The 13,529-nt window shown below is 39.8% G+C and overlaps 1 protein-coding gene across 1 annotated transcript in view; it reads left to right on the top strand.

The window, feature by feature from the left end:
* The window catches only part of TNRC18 (trinucleotide repeat containing 18), a 725,141-nt gene that overhangs the window by 638,367 nt on the left and 73,245 nt on the right, over window positions 1-13,529 (top strand). The window contains exon 25 of the mRNA XM_044088920.1: window positions 5,471-6,648. Coding sequence (XP_043944855.1) covers window positions 5,471-6,648 — 1,178 coding nt within the window. The remainder of the gene's footprint in view (window positions 1-5,470; window positions 6,649-13,529) is intronic.

Below are 13,529 nucleotides of genomic sequence, written 5' to 3'. Positions count from 1 at the left end.
TGTCGAGCCCTTCATAATTTTCCTTGCAGACAGAGTCTCCTTGAGGACTAATCCCTCCTTTATGCCCAAGATGGTATCTGATGTGACCCTTAACCAGGCCATACACCTTCTTTCCCAACCCTCAAAACAAGGGGGAAAGAATTCTACACTCACTAGACATGCACAGACAACTCAGATACTATCTGGACTGCACTAAACCATTCACAAAAACTGACCAGCTTCTTGTATGCTTTGCCTCAGGGGCAGAGGGGAAACCCATCTCCAAGCAAACCATTTCCAAATGGATCTCGCACTGTATCCATTTTTGCTACAGACTACATGGGAAACCCATCCCTAAGTCGATCCATACCCACTCCACTAGGGTAACCTCCACTTCCACTGCCTTCCTCAGAGGAGTATCTACCAGAGACATCTTGGAAGCGGCCACCTGGACCTCTGTCCATACCTTTACAAAGCATTACCACCTACCTCTCTTTTCTATGTCTAGGGCAGGGTTTGCCTCTGCAGTTCTGCAGGGCCTCCTGACCCATACCCTAGGACTTTACCTATCCTTCCACCCTTTACCTCAGCTTTGGGAATCCTCCCACAGGTGATGACTGCAACAGTGAAACACGAAGAACATAGTACAGTTGTGTACACTTGTCATAAATGTAGATGTTCGAGTGTATTCACTGTTGCAGTCTTGGTTTCCCTCCCTCCATCCCCCTTTTCACTTCTTCCCCTAGGGGGACACATGCTTCCCAAGATGGCTGTTCACCACCAGGACCTCTTCTCTCTTTTTTCCTTGTGCTTCTGACGGGTTAGGTCTAGAAAAACTGATGTAATGACGTTGGCTATCTTGCTTTATAGTACTGACGTCAGGCTACAGGCGACAGCAGCTGGCACACGAAAACATTGACTCTGGTATTTGGGCTGGCCGAGGGCTACCACAGCAGTGATAACCCCACAGGTGATGACTGCAACAGCGAATACACTCGAACATCTACATTTATGGTAAATGTACTCAACTGTACTTTTTTAAAAGCTCATATTAAGCCTAGCCTAATTACTAGCTTCCCTACACTCTTAACTGTTTATCAAACTGCACTTATGTCCACATTTAGTCTCTCCCCACCCACAGACTTGCTTCCTTGTGAAATCCCTACATCTTGCCATACTATTACAACACCTCTGTTTCATTTCTTCCCACAACCATCAGAAATCAACTTCTTCTTTAATTTTCCTTTACCTGCGTCTTCACCTACAACACCTTCTGTTTTTCCATTTAGCACTTTCACTGTGCTGTACTCTCAACTGCTGTTTTCCTCACCACTTCTCATAGCCCATTTAACTTCAGCTGTACTACCTATTCAGCTACTTCCCATCCACTACTACTCTAGTAATTCTCACATCCCACTATCTAACTTTTGCCATTATCCCCTTACATTACACCTTCTTTATACTTGACCTCTGCCATACACCTGCTTAAATAAAGTATACATCATAATCCCCCCGTACTTAGGATAGATGTTAAAAATAGAATCTAAACTAGCTGCTCTGATGATACAGAAGGATACATCCCTGACTACAGCCCAGTTGTCCCAGGTTCAATTAATGAGTGGGGTGCCTGACATAGTGATTGGGGGAATGGGAGTTGGTTATATGTGCACTCCCTGTGGCGATCCCATGTGGAGACTGGAGATGTCACAATGTGGAGCATTTTCCAAGGAGGGGAAAGGTTGTTGAGCATGGCTGAGCTGCTGTGGAGGCAGGGCACGATGCTTCTTGCCCCCTTTGCACACCCGCCCCTCAGACACAACCATGATGATCACACTGGGGGGGAGTAATAAGGAAGGCTTAAATGTAACCCCCTCCAACCGATGGTGATGGATAAGACCTCGGGATGCCCTTAAGTGTGATGACTGGCTCCAGCTGTTTGAGTAAGTCTGAGGGAAATGGAGAAGCTGACAGACCCAGTGTGGACATGTAGGCACTGGACAGGAAGCCATAGGATAAAGCAAAGAGCAAAAAAGTGCTCAGAAAATAAAATCAAAACAAAATGGCTATTACCCTGTCATTACTTTCCCTAAGTATAATATTAAGTGGTGACATATTCACCCTCACCCTGGTCCTGGTACTTCCAGACACTGCCACACTCAATATATCCACTCCCTCTACTGTAATCTCTTCAAATTTGTCCATTTATTACATCATTCATATAGACTTTTGTAACCTGACAGTGAATATAATACCTGAATTAAACAACATTCCCCAAACATAATCATCCTTACTTCAGACCCAGCTAAAGTCAGATGCAAAAGATGATGAAATCATTCTGCCAGGTTTCAGTATATGAGTCAACATCAACAGGAAACTTAGAAAAGGCAGGAGATGTTGCTATCCTGCATAAAAATATTCTCCAGCTTGATCAAGCACCTCTCAGTACTCCTCAATTTAATAATGTTGAAATTCTCATCTCGCACCTCAGGCTTAACCAAAACAAATCCATATATATATATATAAGTGAAGCCTATGAACTATTATGACACAATACCAACACAACAGATGATCTCTTCTACTGGATCTCATCTAATATTACAGAAGGCATTATGATTCTGGGAGACCTTAAATTTGATTGGCTTTTTCTGACAGTTGGAGCTAATTGTTTCTGATGGAACCCCACAATATCACTGTAAAACAGTTGAAAGGCTAACACTGCCTCTAGAAGACTAATGTCTCCTTTGTTTTTGCTCAGACTTAACAATATAGTCTGTCATTGGAAAGGGATGGTCTCAAGTAACTGTCAAATAATTTATATAATTCAGTGGCAACACTTTTCCTCTTAACCTTAAGAACAGTTCATGCTATTTCTATCAACTTGTCCAAACTACTGTCCCAGTTCACTTCCTGTAATACATTTCCAGATCCCTACCTCATCCTACAAAATAAAGGATGAGTGTCAAAGCTCATCTTTTTCCTGTAAATCAGTAACATATCTCCTTATTTCCAGCTTTCTTATGGGCTTCTTTCTGCCAGTGTTTTAGTTTTATTTTGCCAGTGTGGAGCATTTCTCCCCGGGCCTCCGCTGAAAACAGGCTCTGTGGAACCTAGTCGGACATTCCCGGTCAACAAATGTTAAAATAAAAATAAAAAATAAAAAATAAAATAAAAAAAGTAGAGGCACATGATCTTTCTGCTACTGCTAATTGTATGCAGCAGGAAATAATATACAACAGAAAGAACATTTGTGATGAGTTGAGCTTTACTTTCTCTCCTTGTAAGTCACACACTAGGCAAACACTGCTATGAAAGTGCGACATGAGACTTTAATGGGCTAGGTATGAAGAGGCTGTACAGTTGAAAGTAATTTGCCACTAAAGTCAGAGCAGTAATTAGGATGGGTCAAAGGGGGCAACTGCACTGGGCACAAGCTGTCAGAGGAAACTGTCAGCAGGTGGTGCTGATGTGGAAATGCAGTTACAGATATAAAGCTAAAGCAAAGTGAAGATATATATATATATTTTATGTCCTCAACTTTGACATGAGTGGGACACTAGTTCAGGAGTCTGCTTAGGGTTCCTCATGATCTAGCTATGGTTATGCCCAAAATAATAAAATAATGTTGAAAAATTTAAAAATGAAAAATATATATAAAATTTAAGCCAGGAACTTGACCAAAACTGCATTTCCAAGATGCTTCGTTAATAGCTAAGCATCTACAGCATATTGATCTTTTTTTTTCTGTAGTAATCAGTCTCCTGTGAAAATTATAAGAAAAGAAGAATTTTGCTAGTAGCCTCGCTATTTTTTTTTTGTTTTTTATTCATCTAGCTTTATTGTCAGTGTTCCAGCAAATGTAACATTGAATAAATAATTTGCAGTTTACAGTTTAGTACTACTCAGTATTAAATCTCTTTGCTACAGATTTTTGTTCCTCTTGCCAGCCAGCCATTTGCAATCCTCTTACTAATCAAGCCCATTCATCCCTTGAGGGTGACAGTCAATGAAAGCAGTCAGACAGGCAACTAACTCTCCCTTTAACAACCCTTATTTGCATGATGCCAAAGCAAAACCTCCACTTGTGAGCTGATTGATCATATGCACTCTTGCCCATGCAGTCCAAATGCAGTGCATACACACTGCTTGACAAATCACAGCATATGTCCTGGTCTTTGTGTTTTTTTTAGTTTTGCCCCATTGTCTATTTGAGGTCAGACTGGGCTGTCTCCTTCCCATACCACACAGGCTCGACAGTGTATCTTGTTTACTCCCTTCTCCCAAAACAGCTCCTCCAGCTGCCAAGTGGCTCAATCCTAGCTCAGGTCTGAGTAGCATTTGATAAAAGCTGGCTGAGCTGTGGGTGTGTAGACAATTACTTTAATAGGTTGTACAACTCATTACTTGCTCATATTTGTGGAAATATGAAGTGTGAATGTTTTAGTTTTATTTTGCCAGTGTTGAAGTCACATAGTGTTGCAGTAGTTAACAACTGCTAATTCACAGCGGCTCAAGTGCCCTAGTTTGGTTCTCAGTTTTGGTATTGTTTCTGTAAATCCCATGTACATCTTCCATATGTCTCCATGGCTTTTGCCTGGTTCTCTAGCTTCTTTGCTTTCAAAGTGTGCCTGATTTGTAAGAGCAAGTGAGTGTGTTTATTCTGAAGGGAACTGGTGGCCTATTCAGGATTACTTCATCTGCCTTACTTCAAGTAAGTTCTGATGTAGGCCCCCCCTCCCCCCTCATATTCATGAGTTGGTTCAAGCAACTAATCAGAGAATGAATTAAGTCACCAATACCTAATGGAGCAAAAAGCTGATCTGAGTGTTTTAGGCTACTGATCTACCATATTTTGTAGTGTTTGCATAAGGTAGGTGGGGTAAAAAATGCATCTAATCTGTGTATAAAACATTTCATTATTATAGGAAAGCCATTTAGAGAAAACTGTGTATGTTAATTAAATCAAGCCTAGATCATGGCACAAACTCCCCTTAAGCAAGTACTTGGCATACTTAGGTGGCCCAAATTGGTTTGATCATTAGTACATGCATCAGATTCCATCTTACTTCAAAGGGCAGATTAGTTTGGAGTGAGACAATAGAATGTTTCCTCATTCGGGTAGTGAAGATACAGTAAAACAATGGTAGAGAGAGGTATGAAGGCACTGTATAGCAGTTGAATTTCAGTACTGACCACTTTCAACTTGGATGTCATTGCCTTTTCCATTCCAAACAAAGGTGTACCTCTTCTAAAAATGCATTTTAAGTCAATATTTGCTAGCTTGCAGATGTACAGCCCAAGAGTTGCTTCTAAAAGTTCCACAACTCTGCAATTTCTTGTGTGTGGTTATCTTTTTGTATTCTCTATGCTACACGGTGCTTCTTAGTGTACTACTCTGTTCCATTCTTCCGTAGTAAACTAATTGTGCTTTTATTACAGACTTGGTAAGTCTTTCCCAATGAGAATTCTCCTGACTTTTTTTTTCCTTATATAGGAACATTAGCTATATCACAGGAGGCAAGTCATGAAGAGGTTTCTGGTAATGTGGATAATCAGGAAGTAAATGGGAAGCAGTGTGCAAGTATGACAAATCAATGCCAGCTAAGTACTGCTGCTGTACCTTCAGTAATGCTGCCTGAAAAGCCAAAGAAAACTGGTAAATCAGCAGTAAGTGCCAAAGTACCTGTTCAGCAGCAGACTGGTTATGCATCTCCCATTTATAGCAGTGTTATTGTTGCAGAACAGTATGATGTGGCAGGTTCAGTGGGATCATTTATCAGCAGTGAAAATCCTGCAGGCAAAACAAAAGCCAAAAAAGGAAAGAAGTCAGAAGAGATGCAAGAGTTTGCAGCAGGAGGTAAAGGGCAGAGGCGGCCATCTGAAACTGAAATGTTAATTAAATTGGACCATGAGGGAGTGATGTCACCAAAATCAAAGAAGACCAAAGCTATGATGATGGAGGATCAAAACTTGGCAAGTAGAAGAGACAGTAAAACAGTGTTAGGGTTGGGATTCTCTGCTGTGACAGGTAATGATGTTAAACGGAAAGTGGTAAGGACCAAGGCTGCGGAGAAAGAGATACCACTATGTACATATGGTGAAAGTGTGGTCAAGTCTGAGGATAAAGATAGGAAGGAAGAGTTTCAAAGCAGCAGTACTAGTAGCAGTTCAGAGTCTGAGGCTGAGGAAGAAGCTGAGAATAATAGTGAGGAAGGCCAAGAAGATAGCAGTTCTGCAAGTTCAAGAGCTTCAAGCCTTGTTTCATCATCTAATTCTTCATCATCTTCTAGCAGCAGCTCATCTTCATCTTCATCTTCCTCAAGTTCTAGTTCATCCTCATCTACAACTGATGAAGAGTCCTCTTGCAGTAGTGATGAAGAAACATCACCTGCTAGTACTGTTTCAGCAGTGCCAGAGCCGCCACCTCCTAGCAAGAGGAAGCAGGGTGGAAAGTCACAAGCTTCTTCACATAACCTTCAACGTAAGCAGAAACAGCAACAAAAGCAACAAGTCAGTAGTAAAACCAAACCCAAAAAAAGGGAAGGCATTCATCTTCCAACTACTAAAGAACTGGCCAAACGACAGAGGCTGCCATCTGTGGAAAATAGACCTAAAATAGCTGCCTTTCTTCCTGCACGCCAGCTCTGGAAATGGTTCGGCAAACCAACACAGGTAAGTGTAGCTTTTTTCTCACCATGTAGTTTCTCTATAACAGTTATTTTTAAGCAAATTTCAGTTTAAAAGTACAGCCATGGAATGTGATAAAAACATGTGATTTTAATTAATGTACTTAACACTTATGAAGAACTTTGAAAATGTGTTTTATTTATTCATCTGATAGGTAGGTAGATGGGCTGGACTAATTCCTGGTGACCCTTTTCAGTCAACTGTCCAGTCCATAAGTGTGAAAAATACTCATTAAGCAGAGCAGTACATATTCAAGCATATGAGTGCAGTCTGAGCTAACAAAATTTCATATAATGACATTGTCAAAGTTCATTGATATTGGGCTAACACAGCTGTTGTCAATGGGTGGTATAGTGGACTCATCTTCAAGACAGGAGGGTTTTAATGCAATGAGCTGGAAAGGTAAGCACTTGCTTTTCTGTAATTAATCCATAAAAGTACATTTCTTAGTATTACAGTCTTACTGGCTGTTGAGAGTTGTAAGTTAAGACCTATAAAGTACAGTCAGGCCAGGTGATGAGTTTGGGGAACTTCTTTGTTGGCAGGCTTTTGTGTCACTTTCCAGTCTTATTTGTAACTTGTTAATGGCTTTTGTCTAATTTTATAATTAATGTATCACATGGGTAACATTGATCTTTCTAGGTGTTTTTTCATTTAATGTAGGAGTATAATTTTTGTTTGTGTACTTAAACCATTTGATCTGTTCAGCTGCATTCTTTGTATAACTTAAGATGCAGCAGTACACCTGCATGAGTTATGGCTTCTTTCATGCAGATCTTTCATTATGTTCTGTCTGCACATGTATACTAGTTTTTTAACATTTTATAATGCAAATAAGCACTAAAAGAAAGACATCTGTGATATGACAGCTAGATGCCATAATTCTTGCATGCTTTTAAGTCCCCTTTTACTTTGAGTACTATTGCACGTAAAATATATTCAAGAATAAAGGCATGTCTGTATTAAATGTTACTACATCAGGCACTTTGTATGTATTAAGAAATGTTGAGGTATATTTTTCCTGTTCTTTATAAACCAGTTACCTATAGATTTGCTGATAAAACTTCCAGAGGGACATTTCTTTTCAGAGAGATCCTTTAGTGACTTTACATTTTTGAATGGTCCAAAACTTCATTGGCCTTGAGAATCCTAGGACTTGCCATGCCCAGTAAGGTTGATTTCCTCAGAAGAGGAAGTCAGTTGTTCCAGGCATGGTCAAACTCTGGGCAAGAGACATTTTGTATCATTCTGTGATTTGTGGCGACTCCCTTCCCATAATGTTGTGATAGCTCACTGGAGTCCTCTGTTATTTCCACTTGCTGCAGTGCCTCCTGGCTTCCATCTGGGAGGAAGGAAAGAAATGTGGAAGATTCATAAAAGTAGTACAGAGATCTCTCAGACACTCATGTTGATTGAGGTTTTTTATCACAGGACTGGTTAAGAAGAGGTGAACTGTAACAAAAAGATGAAAGGTAAATGGTGGCACAGAACAGTGGGCCATGTACACATTGGTTTACAAAGTCCATTGAATACGTGGCAAAAACAGACAAATGCAGGTTCTGTAAAGAATTGGAAACAGTTGCATATCTTTTTGGTGGGTATGATATACTTACAGCAGAGGGCCTGTATGTTAAAAGGCAGAATGATGTGGCAAAACTGTTACCTTGGGGATTGTGCAAACACCACAGAACAGAAGTAGCTGGGAAGTATTCTAGAGAATAGTGAAGTGTATATCACATGGGATCACCAATTACTAACCGTTCAAAAATAGATGTGAGAAAACCAGATAAAGCTGTCCATGAAAAAAAAAGACAAAAGTAGCATTGATCATTAACATTGCTACACCCAGTGATTATAGTGTCTTATGTACAGAGAGACCGAAAGTCATAAAATATCAGTATTTGCTGGCAGATGTGGGAGCTATTTGGAAAAATGTTAACCAGACATTTCCAACAGCAGTAGGAGCAATGGGTCTAATAAAAATAATTTACAGTTGCACTTAAATATGCTACTACAATTAACTCTGTATGAATTACGGAAGGATGGAATTCAGGGCATGTTGTGGGTGCTGAGAAGGGCACTCTTGGCTAACATCAAAGACTGAAACAATACTAACTTCAGGAGCTCTACTAATAGCCTGACTTGGCAATGGGGTCCATTCCTGTCATGGTAGTAGAAACACAAAAGACTTGGAGAAATTAAACTGGCAGAAAATATAGCCCACCTTATTTGTAGTGGTGTCTTGGAGTTATAGTACAAGTCATGAGTGATTACAATACTAGGTAAGTATTTTTTCTAATTAATAGTTTTTTTAGAGGCAAAGTATGCATGTACTTTCTTATACCTCATGCCAGTAAATGTGTGACCCTGGGAGATCTCCTGTCATAACAAGTAGCAGGTTTGTTCAGTGTTGATGCTATTCAACCATTTTTATAATCTGTTGGGGAAAAATGAAAGTTCACCCAAATCCACTAAGCAGATGATATAATCAATATAATCCATTACTAAAAGGTTTTGGTGAGTTGTTAACAGTTGGATGAGATGTAGGGTTCCTTGAGGAGGTGGTAAAAGTTTTAGAAAAGTTCTCCCAGATTCCAGTTTTTTTTTTCTAGAGGCATTTGAGTCCATTTATGTCAGACCACAAATGTGGAAATGACTTTATAGGTAAGTGAGACTGTTGCTTATAATTTTTCTATCTCAGTGTGTCAGTGTTTGTGATGTAGTATGTAGAATGTATGTCTGTAGAGATATGGGGTGGTATAGTGGGAATTTTCCATCTCATCTTCTAGGACTTTTATTTTAGGAATGAAGTAATGAAGATGGGTTACAATTTTTTTTTCATTCCAGTGTTTGCTATTTCTCCCTTATTAATTAATTGTGGAGTAATTATGTTTAAGTAAGGGAGGTGAGGGGTGAAGCCCCCCCTCCCATATATGGGATGCACAGATCCTTGTTCTTTTGCTTCCTTACTCTGTATAAGGTATCTACCTACTGCAGCCACATTTACCTGTCTTATCTGACAAGAAAAGTTATAATTTTAATTAAAACAGGAAAGGTCCCCAACATGGGGTGCACTTATCTGCTCGCTTGCAATGGAGCCAGCACAGACTGTATAGCTAATAAACTGAAATAATAGATGTAGTCTCTCTCCTTGGCTACTGGCAAGAAAGTTCTGAGGAACTTCTCTTGCAGGTTTCCCTTATGTACCAGCACACTTCCTTGTGCCTAGGTCATGAGGCAGATGTACGGTGTGAAAGGAAAGCAGCCAGGTTTTGATAAACTGGTAAGATGTATGGTATTCTTGGCAGGATATTGCTTACATTAACAATACTGCAACAGTGATCAGATGAAGGACATCATTAACTTTGTAGAAAGAATTTGTATAAAATTAATAAATAAGTATGTTAAGGAGTTAAATAGGGGGACTATACATTTTTATATCCATACAGTTTTAACTTCAAGACACACCACCTAAGAGAAAAGGGCATATTTGGTTTTGCTTCAAAACAAATTATTGCCCTTTCTCTGAGATTCTGTAGAGTCTTAGAGTAGGAATCTATCAACAGGATAGAGAGAGAGATGCAAGACTTATTCTTGTAGAGAAATAAAACTTAAGTAATGCCTTTAGCTGCATATGCATCAATTGCTTAAGGCATTGTTTTTACACCATTTTTACAGTCTTGAAATGTGGGACAAGTTATGCAAAGCTGTAATAAAGATTCATATATTTATAGATAGTTACTGGATATGTGGTCTATGAAATTATTTGGAGCCTAGCCCAATTTTCAAGTTGCCCTAGCTGGTTAAGTGACTTTCCAAGAGTCACACAGTAGGCAAATAGAGGCTGAGGGATTCCAACTCTGAACTACATGAAGCAGCTTGTTAACAGCTAATAACTTTTATCCTTTGTAGTAACTGCCAGACAATAGAAGGCTGACGGTCGCCATTGTGATTTGAACTCAGATCACTAGGTTCACAGTCCAGACTGCTTATCATTACACCATGGAACTACATAGATGTATAACTACTCCCTGCCAGAGAACTGAACCCTGGTTTCCCATGTGACATTCAGGGATAAACACCGATGTACTGATGAGGAAGACTAGGTAAAAAGTAGTTGATAGCATCTTATAAACTATGGTGAGCAAAAGGCAAATAATTACATTATTAATACCAATATAGTATTTAAGTGGTTCAGAATTACAATATTTTTATATTCGGCCTGTTGTAGGTCTATATTTAACTGGGGTCTACAGTGTTCCATGAAACCATAGCTGTTTTAGACTGCATTTCTCAGCTACAATGACACAAGCCACCTAAACACATTAAGTCGTGCAGAAGGTGATTTAGTACAGCTGCAAGACTAAAATCAAAACAAATGCTTTTTGTAAGGGGAAGTATCCCCTATATCCTTCCTACCCTCCCTTATATTTTTATTATCACTTCATGGTTCCTGCAAGTCCAAGAATGAGCAATCAGTAAAAAATAAAAAGAAGTTATGTACTCACCATAATGTTCCATCTTTGTTGTCGATCTTCATTCATTCTTGATGAAGGGACTCTGTGTTCCGATCTTCAGAACCGGCTTGGCCGTTATATAGCTTGTGCCAGCCAAAAAACTCTTGAGCTAAGACTCTACTCACAATCCCCTCTCTCCCCATTACCTCAGATCAAGTTTGCAGATCATAGAAAGAATGTACACAGGAATTATAAGCAGAAGAAATATCCAGGAAACAACCTAATGGAAACCCAGGACAAGGGTTCAATCCCCCAGGAAATCTACAGGAGGCAGAAGGTGGGTGGGATGTCCAAGAATAAATGAAGATCGACAATACAGATGGAACTTTATGGTGAGTACATAACTTCTTTATCTGATGTTGTCAATCTTCGTTCATTCTTGAAGAATGGGACAGAGTTCCCAGCTACTTCAGTCCCTGGATTTCCTTATGGAAGGATATTCCTGAGGACCATTGAGCCAAAGGAGATGCTCTTCCCCTGGAGATCATGTCCAATTTGTAATGAATGATAAAGGTATGAGGCATAGCCCAAGTTGCAGCTGCACATATTTCATCCATAGAAACTTTTGAATGAAAAACTGCTGATGTGGCAACTGATCTGGTTGAATGCGCTTTAACAGGCATAGGTAACTTTTGGTTATGTGCATAAATAAAGGTAACACAATCTCTCGGCCATTTAGATAAGGTCACTTTTGATACAGCTTGTCCCACCATTGGACCAGAAAAGGAATGAACAATTGATCTGATTTCTTAGACTCTCTAGTCCTGTTCAAGTAAAAACGTAGTTGCCTATGTACGTCCAGTAAGGGTAAAAAGAAGTTGGGTCTTACTATAATGTTCCGTCTGTGTTGTCAGTCTTCACTAAAGCTTGACTGTGGGCTCACTTTTGAACCTTGGAACCAACTTGGCCATTTTTTTCAGCTCATGCCTCCCAAAACTCTCGAGCTAGACTCTTCCCATAATGCTCCTCCCTAAATTACCTCAGATCGAGTTTGCCTATAATAGTGACAGACAGAGAAGAAGTAACAAATAAGAAACCAAATCTGTGTCCCTATTATTAAGCTAGTATTTGGGAATATTCAGTCCACTAAGAGTCTTAGCAGGGAGAAGGAGGGGGGAATGTCAAGGATTAGTGAAGATCGACAAAACAGGTGGAATATTATGGTAAGACATGACTTTTTTTATCTGATGTTGTCAATCTTCACGTAATCCTTGACTGTGGGACAGAGCCCCTAGCTACCTGAATCTTGGGAGGTCTCACGACAGAATATTCCTGAGCACCATCAAACTAAATGATGCACTTCCCCTAGAGACCTGGCCCAATTTGTAATGAGTAATAAAGGTATGAGGAGATGTCCAAGTAGCTGCTGCACAAATGTCATCTAAAGAAGGTCTAGTGTGAAAAACTGCAGAAGCTGCTGCAGCTCTAGTTGAGTGAGCTTTCACAGGACTTGGTGGGTAAAGTCCCTTTGAGTGATAAATAAAGGTGACACGGTCCCTAAGCCATTTATCTAAGGTAACCTTAGACACTGGATTACCTAAAGAAAATGAGGAAAAGGCAGCAAACAATTGGCCGGATTTTCTGAGGTCCTTCATCCTATGAAGGTAAAAAGCATAGTTGCCTGTGAACATGTAATAACTGTAGACAGTACTCTCTCTTATTGGAGATTTTAGTGAAAAAGACTGGTTAGATGCAAGGTTTGGTTAATATTTGACTCTGAAACAACCTTCGGCAAAAAGGACGGATTCATCCTGAGTGCGACCCTGTCCTTATGAAATATTAAATAGGGTGGTTTGCAAGACAAGGCTTGAATTTCTGATATTTTTCTGGTTGAAGTGATAGCTATCTAAAACAAAGTTTTCCAGTTCAAGAACTTTAAATCACAAGTTGCTGAAGGTTCAAAAGGGGGCTAAGTAAGAGACTGTAGAACCAAAGGTAAATCTCATGGAGCAATGAGTTCTTTAAAAGGCGGGCTTAACATTAAGGTCCCTTTCAAAAAGGTCTTACAGAGTTTATGGGACATACGTAAAGAACCATCAAAACTCACATGGAAATTAGATATTCCAGCAAGATGTCCCCAAATGGTAGATGCTGAAGAGCCAGACTAATAAAGAAGGGCCTGAAAATCTAAAACCTTATAGGTGCCCCATATGGGTCAATATTACTGTGACCATTTAGCAAATTTCATCCATTTGTCATGGTGCAGTCTCCTGGTTGAAGGCTTATGGTGGGCCAAAATAATTTGGTGAACTGGGGAAGTGAGGGAGGAATGCCTGGCAATCATGGGAATTGGAGAAGCCATGCAGTGAGCTTGAGATGTTGGAGATTTGGATGAACCATTCCCTCTGG

This window comes from Protopterus annectens, chromosome 12.part0 (genome assembly GCF_019279795.1).
Source record: "Protopterus annectens isolate FY-2018-M chromosome 12.part0, PAN1.0, whole genome shotgun sequence".
In the NCBI taxonomy this organism is placed as follows: domain Eukaryota; kingdom Metazoa; phylum Chordata; order Ceratodontiformes; family Protopteridae; genus Protopterus; species Protopterus annectens.
Note: the sequence above shows the minus strand (reverse complement) of the source record. Positions and strands in the feature narration are given on the sequence as shown.